The 15664-nt window shown below is 36.7% G+C and overlaps 2 protein-coding genes across 3 annotated transcripts; one reads left to right on the forward strand and one right to left on the reverse strand.

Moving 5' to 3' along the window:
* LOC18769972 (phosphoinositide phosphatase SAC3) lies at nt 4209-12862 on the forward strand. 2 transcript variants are annotated; one of them, XM_020568054.1, is made up of 17 exons: nt 4301-4844; nt 4925-5193; nt 5527-5731; nt 5815-5980; nt 6519-6741; nt 7171-7247; nt 7671-7858; nt 7933-8030; nt 8241-8374; nt 8469-8597; nt 8925-9288; nt 9551-9672; nt 9982-10095; nt 10561-10752; nt 11385-11561; nt 11744-11855; nt 12096-12756. In XM_020568054.1, the coding sequence occupies exons 2-17, from the start codon at nt 5086-5088 to the stop codon at nt 12213-12215; spliced, it is 2529 nt and encodes an 842-aa protein (XP_020423643.1). In that variant the 5' UTR covers nt 4301-4844; nt 4925-5085; the 3' UTR covers nt 12216-12756. The 2 variants fall into 2 exon arrangements, with proteins under 2 accessions (XP_020423642.1, XP_020423643.1); XM_020568053.1 differs by having other exon boundaries at nt 4209-5193; nt 12096-12862.
* Nucleotides 13495-15520, reverse strand: LOC18771667 (eukaryotic translation initiation factor 3 subunit K). The gene is made up of 8 exons (XM_007202453.2): nt 15241-15520; nt 15071-15127; nt 14930-14980; nt 14768-14830; nt 14415-14465; nt 14275-14341; nt 14067-14149; nt 13495-13936 (listed from the first exon to the last, which is right to left on the reverse strand). The coding sequence occupies exons 1-8, from the start codon at nt 15361-15363 to the stop codon at nt 13733-13735; spliced, it is 699 nt and encodes a 232-aa protein (XP_007202515.1). The 5' UTR covers nt 15364-15520; the 3' UTR covers nt 13495-13732.

A 15664-nucleotide genomic window follows, 5' to 3' on the forward strand; every position in this document is an offset into this window, starting at 1 on the left:
GTCAAATATGATGTGCGGTTGCACATCATTCAAGAAAGAGAAGAAGAGAGAGGTAGCAAAAACAGGAAAGTAGAAGAGAGAAAGGCACATTAAGGCAACTTATTGTATCTACCCTAATTCGGACTCGGGATAGCGTACAAGTAACACATTAATATTTACATATATATATATATATATATATAAGCTTAAGAAGAGGAAGTTATATGCGAGTGAGTGGCATGTACATATATATAGAAGAATTAATAAATTAAGAAGATCAGGAAACTGAGCTCAAAGGTGAAGAAAAAAAAGTGTCGCAGTTGCAGTCTCAATTTCAGTTTCATGGCGTTTTTGAATGTTAACTTTGGGGAGGTTAAACATGATGATGATACTTATGGAGATGATCATGACTTGTTCTTCACACCCTTGTCATCCCCAACAAGGTTGTCCACAAAAAGGCGGCCCTCCAAAAATTGGTGTAACCCAATCTTGCAGCACATCAAGGCTCTTCTTCCATTCAAAATGCGAAGAAATCCCTCAAGTGATGAGACCAAGAAGACGAAGAAGAAGATTAACATGAAGACGAAGACGAAGAAATCGAGTTTCCACCCTCCAGCATACGGTGTAAGAACTAATAGTGATGAATATAATTTCTCCACTGATGATGCTTTTGACAGATTTATGCTTTATTTGATGCCCTTTGAAACTAGCGGAGGAGGTCGGCTCTACGTTGATCATAATTATGAAGAAGAAACTCATGAATTTCCAAGATCAATCAATCCCCAGAAAAAAGCTACTTCTGATGATGATGATCTCTTGAATGAATTTATGCTTTCTTGGGAGCCCTTCAAAAATAGACGAGATCCAAATTATTTTGATGAAGAAGAAGTTGAATTTCCAAGATCAAATATCGATCCCCCCAACACTCCTGAAGAAGTTGACGACATTGTTGCTCATGACAATAAATTCATGGCTTCTTCTAGGGTTTCTCATGAGGTTGGGAAGCCTTCCGATTCGAAGAATATCGAGTACGTCCCAGCGGTTAATAATAATTTTGGTTGTAATATCTGCTTTGAACCCAAGGCTGGACACCAGTGGTTTGACATCAAAAATTGCAGCCATGGTTATTGTACGGAGTGCATGGTCAATTACGTGGTCTCCAATCTTCAAGAGAACGTCACAACCATTCGATGCCCTGATCCTGATTGCGCATCAGGATCAATAGAGCCCGAGGATTGTGACTGGATACTTCCCCAAGAAGTGTTTGAGAGGTGGGAAAGCTCGCTTTGTGAGGCTGCGATCCCCAGCTCTCAAAAGTTTTACTGTCCCTTTAGTGATTGCTCTGCGATGTTGATTATTGATAATGATGATGGGAGTGAGGTTGTGCGGCAGTCTCAGTGCCCGCATTGTCGAAGGCTTTTCTGTGCGCACTGTAAGGTTGCTTGGCACGAGGAGATGGAGTGCTGGGAGTTTCAGGAGTTGAATGACGATGAGAGGGGAAGGGAAGACATCCAGTTAAGGAACCTTGCAAACATGGAGGATTGGAAGAGATGTCCCAACTGTAAGTTTTATGTGGAAAAGAAGACCGGTTGCAATGTCATGAAGTGCAGGTCAGTTTCTATGATCATAAATATATTTGTGAATCCCGTTTTTCATCATATACATGTCATAATCGAGAATCGTTTATTTAATAATTAACAATTTAGAGAACATATTCTCAAAAAAATTTAGACTAGCGAAGCCTTCAACCTGTTTTGTTCAATATATACATATGAATCGATCCATTACTGCCCTATCCATATGATTGGATTAATTTCTGTTTATTTGCAGGTGTAGAGCTACTTTTTGCTACAGATGTGGCCAGAGTTTAAGCGTGCCTAAAAACCAACGTCACTATTGTTCCTATTGTACGGGTTGAGTACATTTTCTACAACGTTTGATTATCATAAGATGTACTTTCAGAAATTTTGTTTATTTTTCACTTAAGTATTCGACAAGTAGGCTTCGAATTTTACATACTTCTTTATGAGAAGTAGGCTTCAAATTTTACATACTTCTTTATAAAATCCTCCATACGATGACCTTACACCAATTTTTTTTAATCAGAAGCAAGTTTCATTTTTTTTTTTTTTTTGAGAAATTCTATGATTGCATTTATAATTCGGCCAAAAAAGCAACTAGCCACAAAAGGCCAATACAAACTAGCCACAAAAGGGCCATTACAATAACGGAGCGGTCTAATATCAAAATTAAGATAATATAGTGTGTTTTTACTAACGATTAGTCATGATCGAAGAAACTCTGGCACAGGTATCCCAACTAAGATTTCAAATTTAGAATAATTATAAAAAAAAATTTGAAAAAAACAAAGCCATAACAATACAAATAAAATTAAGAAACGCAAAATAGACCTCAAAACAGTTCACAAAAATTTCCCCATTAATTAAAATTAACAATAATTACGCACGTGATGAAAATAAAGAACCTCTTTTGTGCTTGTATATATTAATTATTATAAATTGGTAGGTAGTTCATAGAAGAAAAGTATACGGTTTGGTTAATGATGCTGCATATAGTACACGTGGCAATTGGACAGTGGTGCACTAATAATTGAGCAACCTAATGAATTATGAAACACGTTTTTATTTTATTTTTATTTTGGTTTTAAATTTGACTTTATATGTGAGTTGCATTATCTTCTGGAAGAACCTGGACGATGTTTGGCTTCGGCAATGTAATGTAATGTGAACGGTGAGGATCAATTATTGGGGAGAGGAGTGACAGGCAGTCGTGGGTGCAACTGAGTGAAGGACGAAATCTGGGCCGTTGATTTCATGACTGCGCTGCACATCAAGTCATATCAACCGACCGATATCAGCTATAGGCATTTTTTATTTTTGTTTTTAGCAAAGTCTAAATGCATGCTACTTTTAAGAAAATTAAATAATTATAAAAAATTGATATATTTCACAATCTTGTTTCTGGTACGGCAATTCAAGTCAATGCCAAGTCAAATGAGCGACACAGTCACAAAAATTTGGGCTGTTAAACTTGTTTGCTTGTTACTTTGTGTTTTTTTATCAGGTTGTTACATGTTTGTAGTGTTCACACTATCAAAGAAACAAATTCAGGTCGGATTCGGGTCAGCCCACATGAAGTTGTTAACTTGTTACTAGGTTTTTTTTTAAGAACAAGCAGAATTTCGTTGAAATATGAGCAAATACAAGAGATTTACAATGAGAATACACCCCAAATGGAGGTAGAGCACACAAAATTTGGACAATGTAAATTTAGCTAAACAGTGAACAAAAAATATGGAAATTTCAAACTTAGCTCACTAAGAGTTGAAAACTAGATGATTAATAAGACTCCTGGCAGCACCAGTGCTTTAGAAATCATGGTAAAACAACATATTTTGCGGTAACAGAGAATCCGAGTCACCAAAAGTGAAAGGGCCTTATCGCTCAACATTCACATGGCCAGAGAAGACCATAGCACCTCCAACATCCCAATACAAAAATGGGATGAAAAATCTCTCTACAACATGAAGAGATAGAGAGGTGTCTGATTTAATAGCCGAAAGGGTTGGTTCTTGGGGAAACCCCAGGAACCAGAAGGGTTGCTAAGGAGAGGGGCTGCGCTGGAGAAGAAGAAAGGGTGATAGATTTTTTAGGGTAACTTGTTAATTGTTCAATAGTGATTCTAGTTTATGGAGTTTATCATACTATACTTTAGGTTCATGACATATTAACAATGTTCCGTATTTATATTAGCACATCGTGACGCGACTCATCATACTCAATATTTTTCATATTATATTTTAAGTTCATGAGATATCAATTATATTATAATACATAATTTATTAGTAACACCACAAATGATAGTGTAAAATGTCACACTAAATTTTCTCTCTCTTATTGCATGACCAAAAGAAATCATCTTTATTGTGTTATTTTAAGTCCAAATTAACCGTCCTCTAACATTGATCGTGATGGCGTCTAATTACGACAATTTTATATTTTATATTTTGTCTATTTACGATATTAAGTTTTTACAAAAGGTTAAAACAAAACCAAACCTTCCACCTTATAAAATTTACTCTGCAATGGTGACATAGGATAGGAGTAATAATAAGAAGGAGGCTAATGAGAAATGATAACAGGGTCAGCTGAAGAAATTAGCCAAGTAATTATATGAAATATATTTATATAAAAAACTATATGAATAATATGTGGACTGACTGAGCGGTCACCGAAGTTTGTGGCTTTGTTTGGGTCTGTGAGATCTCCTTCCCTTTCTCTCATGTCTCTATACAAACAACAACAACAGAAAAATAGCAGACCATACAAAATAAAATAAAAATAATAACATGTTCAATAATTTGGTCTCTGTTCCTTTTTGTTGTTTGTAATTTCTTCTATAGCTCGGAGGCTGGCTCCGGTCTTCCAACCCCCTTTTCTTCTCGAACCTCCCACAGCTCTTTCTATTTTTCTACAATTTTTATTTTTCCTTGTATTTATCATCTTTTTGCGCCCCAAAATTTTCTGCTTCATATTCTCCTCGTCGCTTTTCCCTTCCATATAAAGCTTCCATTTTCAAACCTCCGCTTTCTCTCTCTGTCTCTGCGTTTTCGCTGTATAAATATCCTGAATTATACGTATATATTCCAGTTAGCTACATATTTTGCGCAATTATTTTATTCGATCTCGGAAAATTGATTCTCCGCCTGCTTTATTCGATTTTTTTATATTAAAGATCAGAGTTTTGAACCGGAAGAAGCTCAATATTTACTTCCGCTGAATCGTTCCCAGATTTGAATTTATCTGGTTTTGTTAATGGGAAGAGGAGGAGCTGGAATAGGCAAGGTCAAAGTCTGCTGCTGAAGGTTTTGTTTTTGGTTTTGTTTTTGCTCGGAATTTGATAGTAAATGTTGTATTTGAAGCAGCCAAACCCCACAATTCACACATGGGGTTCATTAGGTGAATGATTTCCAATAGTTTTTCACCATAGAAGATTTGTGTGCTTGGCTTTGATTCTTCTGTGCATGCCATTCTGATAGAAACCCTGAGCCTGAGGCTCGGGGATCTGAAATTCCAAACTTCAACGATGGCGTCCTCAGAGAATGAGCCTGTGTCTCACTTGGAAGACGAACCTCGTCCTCCTCCTCCTCAACATTTCGATATGCAGAAATTCAGGCTTTACGAAACTCGATCGGTAATTTCATTCAGCTCTATTTGTTTCATATAATGAAGATCTATTTATATTCAACCTATTGCAATTTGTTATATTCCATAAAGGATTCTTCAATATTTTGGTGGGCTGATATTGTTTTCATTGTTTAATGGCAAAGTTGGAATCGGCAATGTGTTTTCTTTTGCTTATATGAACCATTTTCTTTCGGGGAGGTTTTTGATTGAATCTAAAATTTTGTAAATTTATGATATGTTTGCTTATTTTTGCATTTTTATTAGTTCAGATGGTTTATTGTGCTTTGTGCGAATTGGATTATAAGAGTGTACCAACTTATACATTTTCTTTTCCCCGCAGAACTTTTACATGATTGGAAGGGACAAGACTAGAACTTATTGGAGAGTACTAAAGATTGACCGGTTGGATCCTTGTGAGCTTAACATTCGTGAAGATTCTACTACGTACACTGAAAGAGAATGTTCTGACCTCTTAAGGCGGATACATGAAGGAAACAAGGCCACAGGTGGATTAAAGTTTGTCACTACTTGTTACGGAATTGTCGGTATGGGATTTTGATATCACATCTTGTGCATTTATTGCATAATCAAAATGATTTCACTGCTCATTGTCGCTTGCTTGTTTCAGGATTCATTAAATTTCTGGGGCCATATTACATGCTTCTTATCACGAAAAGAAGACAGATAGGTGCCATCTGTGGTCACATGGTGTATGCCATCTCCAAGAGTGAAATGATCGCACTTCCAAATCCTTCTGTTCAGTCCAGTATCGCTAATTCTAAAAATGAAAACAGGTCGTTAGTCCATTCCGGTTGTACGTGTATTTAGTCTGCAGAAACAATGACCATTGTTTGGAAAAGTACTGTATTTTGAGAAATATTTTTTCTTATGTGACATTCTTCTGGCTTGCTTTATTTGAACCTTTTTCGAAATTAAAAACTTTATCTTATTCTTAGAACAGTTTAACTTGTTATATGTACAATTTTAAGCATAATGTCATAATATTCTATGAAGGCTTCTAGATTAGGATTAGTATATCTGTACAATTTTGATTATTGAGGCTCATTTTTTTGGTTGAATTGTGGAAAGGGAAGCTGGAGAGGAGGTTTTTAAGTGAAATCACACAAATATGAGCACAAAGTTCTGAGAATTTAGTTATTACTTTTGGTGAAACATTGTGTAACCAAGGTTCATCGTGTAAAATCTTTTCTTATCCTTTGTTAGAGTTCACGATTACATCTGCTTTTTGCTATTCTTTTTACTAAATGTTTTAATCTAAATTTTGTCTGGTTTTAGTTGTTAATACGTTCTCTATTTCATTGATGGCCTTAGATACAAGAAGCTCTTATGCACAGTGGACCTTACAAAGGACTTCTTTTTCAGCTACTCATACCATGTTATGCGTAGTCTGCAAAAGAACATGTGTAAGAATCAGACAGGACATGTCCTTTATGAAACCATGTTTGTCTGGAATGAATTCTTAACTCGGGGAATTCGGAATCACCTTCAAAATACTATTTGGACAGTTGCTTTGGTTTACGGCTTCTTTAGACAGGTGAGGTTTGAATGGTGTTTAGACAGTGTGGAAAGTAATAATTAATGCTTTATCTGGTTAGGTTAACAAAAATTTCAGGGATACTCATTAATGTTGCTCTTTTCATGTAACTAAGTTCTACCCCTCCTCCTCCCTCCTAAAGAAAAAAGAAAGAAAGAAAGGATTTAGTACCTTACTGCCTTTTGATACAAAGGTGCTCACATCTTACGTGCATGGTGGAATTTTCGTATGTGGAATGAGTTTAACTTTGAAAGTCTGTAGAAGATTATATCTTCAAATGAATGTGCTTCGGCATTTTTTTATTTTTTTAGATCTTTACCAGCTGTTCATTTTTCAAAATTGTCAGCAAAACTTGGGTGTATGACCGTTTGTCCTCGAAAGCTTTACTAATGAATTTTGGACTGATGGCTTGATGATATTTAAATGTAGGCCACTCTCTCTATATCTGGACGTGACTTCAAACTGACCCTTATTGCAAGGCGTTCACGTCATTATGCGGGCACCAGGTGAGGGGGCATTCATACTTTGATTCTCTTATCCAATTCCATGCTTTTGACATAGATTAAGAAAATTGTATTGGCTTCCTGGTAACCTGTGTTCAAAACCAGTGGTTTCTCAAATATTTAAGGATGTACGGGTGGTCCTTGCTTTCAAAAGAAGATAAAGTGAGGGGACAATCTTTACCCTGAATGTCAAACTTGTGATGTGATATTTTCTTCTTAGTTCTCTTGTATAACGTATGATTGCCTGAAGCTGTGTAACACAGTTCAGATTATGGCTTTTTTCTTTCTTTTTTTCCTAATATTGTCATTATATGTTGCTGCTGTCTTGTATTTGATGTTACCTTAAGTATTAGCTTTCTAGGCTTACATGCTTATGGGCATATGTGTAGATTTTGTATGCCTCATGTGTTGCCTTTACTCTTGTAGGTATCTAAAACGTGGTGTTAATGAGAAGGGAAGAGTAGCTAATGATGTTGAGACAGAACAGATTGTCTTTGAGGATGTTCCTGAGGGCTTTCCGATGCAAATAAGTTCTGTCGTTCAGAACCGTGGCTCAATCCCTCTATTTTGGTCACAGGAAACATCACGTTTAAATATCAAACCAGATATAATATGTATGTTCTTGCGTAAGCAGTATCTCTTGAGGTTATTCTGTAAATTCCTGTAACTAACTTTTTTCTCCTGCCAGTGTCAAAGAAGGACCAAAACTATGAAGCCACTAGGCTTCACTTTGAAAATCTTGTCAAGCGATATGGGAACCCCATTATCATATTGAATCTGATCAAGGTAAAGTTTCTTTAGTGACCAATTCTATGTTGATGCTGTTCATCATGTTGCTTTCTGTAACTGCACGTCATGAAGGAAACTGAATTTGAACCTAGAATCCACCTTTTTCTCTTAAATTATTTTGACATGCTATCTTTTGGTAGCCCTCTTTGTTAATGTATTTCCTTGTTATTTATTTGTTTATTTTTAAAAAATAATAATAATCAACAGACTCAAGAGAAGAGGCCTCGAGAGTCCATACTTCGTGCAGAATTTGCTAATGCAATAGATTTCATTAATAAAGACTTATCTGAGGAGAACCGTCTTAAATTCCTCCACTGGGATCTGCACAAACATTCCCGGAGGTAAAGCTTATGTTTGATTTATTTTAATAATGTGGTACTCCGGAATTTTATCTTTTCTGAAAAATTGTACCCTTCTTTCCTCCTCCCATTCCAGCAAAGCTACAAATGCTTTACTACTCTTGGGCAAGGTGGCTACATATGCCTTGACGCTAACTGGATTCTTCTATTGCCAAGTTAACCCAGCACTGAGACCTGAGGGTGTAATTAAGTGGCCTTCCTCTGGGTAAGTTGCCATCTCATTTAATGGTTTTCTAGTTTTAATTATCTTTCTTCATCCAAGTTTTTTTACAAATTTTAGGTCTGACAATCTCTCTCTCTCTTTCTCTCTCTCTCTCTCTCTCTCTCTCTCTCTCTCTCTCTCTCTGTGAGAAACCAATTTTCTGGTTGCTGTAAGTTTTCAGTTTCCTGTTAGGCATGAGCTTCTATGTTCATTACCTCGTAAAGATGTAACTAAAATGATAGCTAATATGATCTCATAACAGGTTTACTAGTGTACATTGCTTTAAAAAATTCTGGTTGATGGAACTTTGACAATGTAAATATGGAACAGGAATTTTGAAAATGGTGACTTATCTCCCCAAGAACATAGTGCTAATGGTAATGAGGATGCTGATAACATAGAGAAAACACCGAGTGGAAGCAAAAATATTGCAAATGGTAATCATTCTGTCAAGCCATCCACGTTCCAAAGTGGGGTGATTAGGACCAATTGCATAGACTGTCTGGATCGCACAAATGTTGCTCAGTATGCATATGGCTTGGCTGCGTTGGGACAACAGCTTCATTCGTTGGGAGTTGTAGAGAATCCAAAGATAGACCTTGATGCTCCTTTGGCTGATCATTTGATGGGATTTTATGAAAGAATGGGCGACACACTTGCGCACCAGTATGGTGGTTCAGCTGCTCACAATAAGGTGAGGAATTTGATTTGGAATGTTTGTTTGTTGAACTGAGTCTAATAAGCTTTGGGATCTGAATGTGACTAGTATTTGGCCTGCTTAACGTTTAGGTTTACGGTCATGGACCTTACATACTAACACCTGTAGACAAATTTTTATGTTATAACTCAAAAATTAATTGGTAATTAGTGACCTTGATTCATTAATTGTGTATGGTTCCTTGATTCTTTAATTTTCTATGGTTCTTTGATACACTTGAAATTGAAATTCTGTATAGATATTTTCTGAGAGAAGGGGTCAGTGGAGAGCAGCAACTCAGTCTCAGGAGTTCTTTAGAACTCTTCAACGGTATTACAGCAATGCTTACATGGATGCAGAGAAGCAAGATGCAATTAATGTGTAAGTTCTGCATTAAGTATTACCTGTGTCTGAATTCCAGCACGTATGCATGCATGCACGTGTTTATATTTTTTGGTTAAATAAATCCCTATCAAGATTTCTGTTTTTAAACCTCAGTTTTGTAAAAGTGTAAATTATTTCATTCGATTGTAGAAGTCCTTTTGTGGCTGTTAATAAAGGTTATATGTAAAGTTACAGTCATCTCTGTTACTGCCCACGCGAGAAATAAAAACTGTTGTGCTGTAGAAGTTCCTGTCAGCTGATCCTTTCATTGATTTATGTTGATTTTTCCTTTAATATTTTGAGCAGATTTCTGGGGCATTTTCAACCACAAGAAGGTAAACCTGCATTGTGGGAATTGGATTCAGACCAGCATTATTACTCTGGGAGGGATGAACCAAAAGATAAGGATCTAGATGGAAGGTATGTAGTAGCCTAATCAAAATATCAAGATTCGTCATTTCTGTCAGATAGAACAAATGACTTCGAGTCTCCATGTCATGCTGGGTGTGCATGTTGGTAACTTGGTCTATAGTTGGGTAAACTTAATTTTATCATCTTTTTGTCCCATTCTATGTTTTAAGCCGCATCACGGGAGCCTTCTGTTCAAAAATCTTTTAAAATTGAAATGTCCAAGGGGAATTAATAGGTACTTTTTTGTGTGCTAACTGACGGATGTGTCCTGTGTCGTTTCAGAGGTGCAATCTCTATGAAAAAATTACAATGAATTTTTACAAGCTTCACCTTTTCTTAACAAGTATCATAATTATTAATGAATATATGGGTTGTAACATTTGTTTGATATTTTTAGATTTTTGCTACCGATCTGTGACTCATGCATATTAATTTCTGAGCCATTTGCTCAACTGATTTCCTTTTTATCTATAGGTCCATTTTCAAAAGATCTTATTCCGACGGTAATATTCTTCGTGAAAGCAGCTCACCTATGTCATCCCCACATGTTAAGCCGGAGAAATTTACTAACTCTTGTATGCCAGATCCATCACAACAAGAAAGCAAGATTCTTTCAGAGTCATCACCTGATATATCAACTTCTGAGAGTGATATTGCCTATTCAAGGTTTGCCTACATTAGTCTTGTTTTGGTTCTGTAGTTTTCTTGGTAGATGTAGAAAAGGAACAGCTATGTGTTCAGTGCTTGCATTGCTGAAACGTGGTGAAGTAGAGATAAACTATCAAGTTGGCATTATTACGTAATTTATCTTAAATATGGAAAGCAATCAAGAGAAGAAACTTGTCAAAGAGCACATGATAGAAACTAGGAAGTAAAGAAGGCAGTTTAATTTTGTAATGAATCCTTTATTCTCTCCTGTCAGTATTTACCTAATACATTACAAATATGATATATTTGTTTGTGAAATGAATCCTTTTGTATTCACTCTTATAAGATAAGGCCTTTTAGTTGTCATTATGCGAATCATGTGATTAGGTAACTTCTGTTGTTGCTTCCTTTAGCTTCAGTAAATTGAGAATATTAGTACGACCATAATAACAAATTATTACTGACATGATAATGAAGCATGTATTCCTGGTAATGTTTATTGTTAATTTTTTTAGTTGACTACTCCTTTCAGAAGTCCCTGCAATGCACATGTTTCAAACTTTTTTGAAGACAGTTCAGGATGGTTTTTGTTGTCATTTTGATGTTCCAAGACTCTGATTCAGCTTTTATGTTTCTGTGTTTGTCTGTAGGTACGCTCCCGCAATGCCTCGCAGGCAACTTTTTGGAGAGTTGCAGAGATACCGGTGCCTTGAAAGTGATCATATCTACTATTCTGAACGTGGAGATTCATACAACTTCTCAAACTTTGTTGACCTAGACTGGCTATCTTCTTCCGGGAATTCTTGTGAGGAGGAGCCATTCGAGAGGTACTTTTTAGATTGAGCTTTGAATTTATTATGTTCTTATTGGTCCTGGGAAAGAAGCAAATGATTGTGAATTCTTAATAGAGGATGGAAATCCTAAAAGCCTGTTATTTCCTCCTTTTCTTTATTGGGGATGGGGGCAGAACATTATAATTTTGCTGAGATTTGAGATGTAACGATTGCAGGTCATCAATACTGACAAACTCTCCAATTGAGGGACTATCATCGGAGAATGTTGTTAATGGAATAATGGGAGATTCTACCCCCTCTACAAGTGAATATGGATCCGGCTTGAAGGTCAGTAACCTTCCTTCCAAATGCTAGAAACATTATCACACTTAATATTTGGTGTTGGTTTTACAACAATTTATAGTTTTGGGATGAAAACCTTTTTGATTTATTAATTAGCAATAGTTAATCAACTGATTAATTCAAAGATGCTATAAAATTTGGTTCATTCGAAAATATTTTCCTTTGCGTCAACATATGACATCAAAGTGTTTATATTTCCTTCGGTTGCTGCCTTTTGGTTTGTAGGGGAAGGAGCAGACAGGACCAAATTTATCCTTTAATAACGGAGAGAGTTCCAATGTTCTTGAGGAGTATCCAGATAGCTTTGTGAACTGGGTCAACTATGGAGAGACACTCTGCCACTGAAGTTTGGATCATTTTTCCTCAATAATACATTTCCTGCCTTCATTTGGCTCAACCATTTCTCCAAAGATGCTGGTCCATGGATGAGAAACTATAGAGTGCATGTTAGCGATATCGGGAGCAAGGGAGAACCAAAAGCAGTGGAACCGACATTCATTGGGAGGATATCATTCCTGGAGGCAATTGTGCCGGTCCTCATGTACGATACAACCTTGAGTTCGTTCGTCATGAAAATTTCAGTCGGAAGTTATACCAAAGTACAAAAGAGTAAATAGTCAACAATTAAGATTCTTTAGGAGCTCTTCCTCCATCAGGTCTTGGATAATAGATTTTAATCTTGTAAATATTTTGCTCGTTGGAGCTCCACTTTAGAATTGCAGGCCATTGATTCTTTATTTTCCTCAATGTTAATTTGTGGACCCGCATAAAACTAACATTGTTGGGTAAGTGTTGCGGAGTATCCTACTGTTGTAGAACTGGTGCAGCCATTCTTGCCTTTAAGCGCTAATTTTAGGCCTTTAGCCTGTACGACTTGGCGTTTGATTGAAAGACTACAGTGTGCTGTACTTTGAAGGCTGAAAAATGTATCTCTAAATGCAAAAATAAATTGTGTCCAAATCGGCCAAATAAAAGATTCAATATTCAAGTCAGTGTGTCTGCTCCTTTGTATCTGAGTTCAATTCCCTTTTATGTACATTAGACAGTGAAAAGAAAAGGATTCATTTGAACCAATTATAGACATTATTGAGATAGGTAAATCATGGAGACTGTTCCCCGGGAATATCCAATCCAAAGCTTAGTTGAGTTAATTGTGCATCACATCAAATTTGAACACTTCGTCCAAATCCAGAAATACACGCATGACATTCTCGAATTGTTACCGCAATTCTTGACCAAGAACTGAGAACTGTTTCCATCCCCAACGTATAGAGAACAAAGACTACATCGACTATTGAAGAAGGTAACAATTTTTACTGATTACAAATTTACCACATGGAGATTACCAGTGGTAATTCACCGCCATGATCAATTGACCCGAAACGTTAGTGGTAGTTTGACCAAAATTTCTAGGAAAATGTCGGACGAATTTTGAGTTGTGTGGAGAACCCCTCGATGCCAATGGCCTTAACCCGTGACTGTTGGTGCAGATTACTCAGTTTTTACCCACAATATTAAAGCAGATTACTAAGCAGAAGTGCAAAGTTTTGAAACTGCCAAGAGCAGCGGTCAACCCAAACGACCAAAACAGCCGAAAGCAAGAAGAGCGTAGAGGAACAGGAGGTATAGAGATGGTTTTTTAATGAGAAAATTCATAGCCAAAATAAAATTCTACAAAAGGAATCCCACAGGTCGCGTTTTAGTTTTCAACATAAACTCAAAAGGCAAACAGAATAAAATAAAGCTACAGATGACCACATAATCATTAAAGTTAAAGCTGCAAGTAGTCTGAGAATGCTGAAGCTCGTGCTGGAAATATGGGGAGAAAAGTCCAGCAGCAGATAAATCAGCAGAAATGATTATCAACCTAGAATGGGGAAGATACGAGCCACGTGCTCTAATGGAATGCCATCGTCTGTGCTCTTTTTCAGCTCTGGATGGTTAAATTCATTTCGAGGCAGGACAATGAGTTGACCCCTTCCATGACCTTTCTCAAGAATCCAACCGTTATTGGCTACATGGTGCTCAAGGAATTTGTCCAGGGATAGGCCTTCAATATTGATAGCCTGTGACATACCACATCTAAATATAAGTCTTGCAGACAATATACAAAGCAGCAGAGGATATTTTAAGAGCTCCCAGAGTAAAAGTATTCCCAAACAAAATGTGATTTATGTATAAAATTGAAGCAGATACCTCAGCAAGCACAGATCGGGGAACCCTTTGGTACGTCAAGGAAAGAACATGAATTGCATAGGCTTGAATTGCTTGCTCAAAACCTGCAAACAATTCTCTTGTAAGTGCATTACATACAACATAACATAAATACACAATACTGAGAAAATATGATGGTGACAAAACCAGTAGCAGGACATCATCCATAACAATTCCATAAATCGAATACCTGGGACAGCTTCAACTATGTGACGATTCTTGGATGCTTCATCCCAGAATTGACTGAACCTTCCAGTCTGCAAAAGGAAGAAGTAGCTTTGTAAGCCATGCATAAGTACTGAATCAAAGGACCACAGACACCACATATACCTCCAAATAGTGAGATAGGACAGTGAGTGTCTTGAACTGCTCCTCCATTTGCTGATAAAGAATTAGAGAAAACAAAAGAGGGGATTAGCTGAACAACATTCATTGACCAAAAAAGTTCAATAAGATTCAACCTCCAAAACAATCTCAAATTTTGATAATGAAATTCATTGCAATAACATAAAGAGATGACGAAACTAATCAGAGCTGAATAACCGAGGAACTTGGATACCACTTTGTAATTTTGACACACACATATATACACACTGCAGAACCCATTTGAACACTTTGTCACTCATGTTAACAAAAATAATGAAATTCCAACTGGGTATGTAAGAAAATGAGAGAACTTATACCACTCTTTCTGGGATTAAGAATAGACAAAGGCCGAAATCAGGGGAGGGCATTGCCATCAGTGCCTGCACATTAATACACATACAAATAAGACAAATTTCTTACTTTTGCATTAAAAATAAAACTAAAAGAAACGTTTTGCAGCAATAGGATTTAATGGAGACCTTAACCAAGATGCGGGCAACAATTTGAGTGCTCATACGGTCCGGCTCAAACTGCACCCAGGAAAAAAAAAATAGACAGATAAGTTTACAGAATCTAAAACACAAACCAATTTTTAAAGAAAAACCCAGTTCTCCTATTACCTGATAGATACGAAGAAGGCAGAGATTGGCATCGAGATTATAAGTTTGTGAAGAAACCTAAAACATTGAAAAACAAATATAGGCCAGTCAATCAATCAATAATTAATTCAGTTAAGAACTAATTAACCCAAATATCAGCATTCATTCATCAATAAGATACAGAGACATACCTGCTCGTTAACGTAGTTTTCAAGATCGGAAAGCATGTCGGGGTTGTACGGATTCACAGCCAGCAGCTGCTCCACCGCCAACGCCACCTGCTGCTGCTGTTGTTGTGGAACCTCTCTCCCCATTGTTCCGATTTGGGTTTCTTTTCTTCTTTGTTTATTCGAAAAATCTCTCTGTAGATTTTGTATCGTCGTCTCTCCTTCAGTTTCGATAGCTTGCAAGTACACAAACAACACGAGAGCGAAAAAGGGTTTGAGGGTTTTGGCTCGCTGGCCTATAGTTTTGCGTTAACGATTACAGCCGTACCAAATTTACCTATATACCCCTTACTTTCGTTCCTTTTCTTTTTCTTTTTCCTTTCTTAGATTTTCTTTTTTGGTTAAGTAAATTATAAATTCAAGGTCATGTTTACCTATATACCTCTTA

This window comes from Prunus persica, chromosome G7 (genome assembly GCF_000346465.2).
Source record: "Prunus persica cultivar Lovell chromosome G7, Prunus_persica_NCBIv2, whole genome shotgun sequence".
Classification (NCBI taxonomy): Eukaryota; Viridiplantae; Streptophyta; class Magnoliopsida; order Rosales; family Rosaceae; genus Prunus; species Prunus persica.

Coding starts and splice junctions, on each gene's coding strand:
- LOC18771667 (XM_007202453.2), bottom strand. CDS start 15,363: ATGGGGAGAGAGGTTCCACAACAACAGCAGCAGCAGGTGGCGTTGGCG. Junction 15,128..15,240: donor AAAACTACGTTAACGAGCAG/GTATGTCTCTGT, acceptor TCAATGTTTTAG/GTTTCTTCACAAACTTATAA. Junction 14,831..14,929: donor TTGCCCGCATCTTGGTTAAG/GTCTCCATTAAA, acceptor ATTAATGTGCAG/GCACTGATGGCAATGCCCTC.
- LOC18769972 (XM_020568053.1), top strand. CDS start 5,086: ATGGCGTCCTCAGAGAATGAGCCTGTGTCTCACTTGGAAGACGAACCT. Junction 8,375..8,468: donor CTGCACAAACATTCCCGGAG/GTAAAGCTTATG, acceptor CTCCCATTCCAG/CAAAGCTACAAATGCTTTAC. Junction 10,753..11,384: donor AGTGATATTGCCTATTCAAG/GTTTGCCTACAT, acceptor GTTTGTCTGTAG/GTACGCTCCCGCAATGCCTC.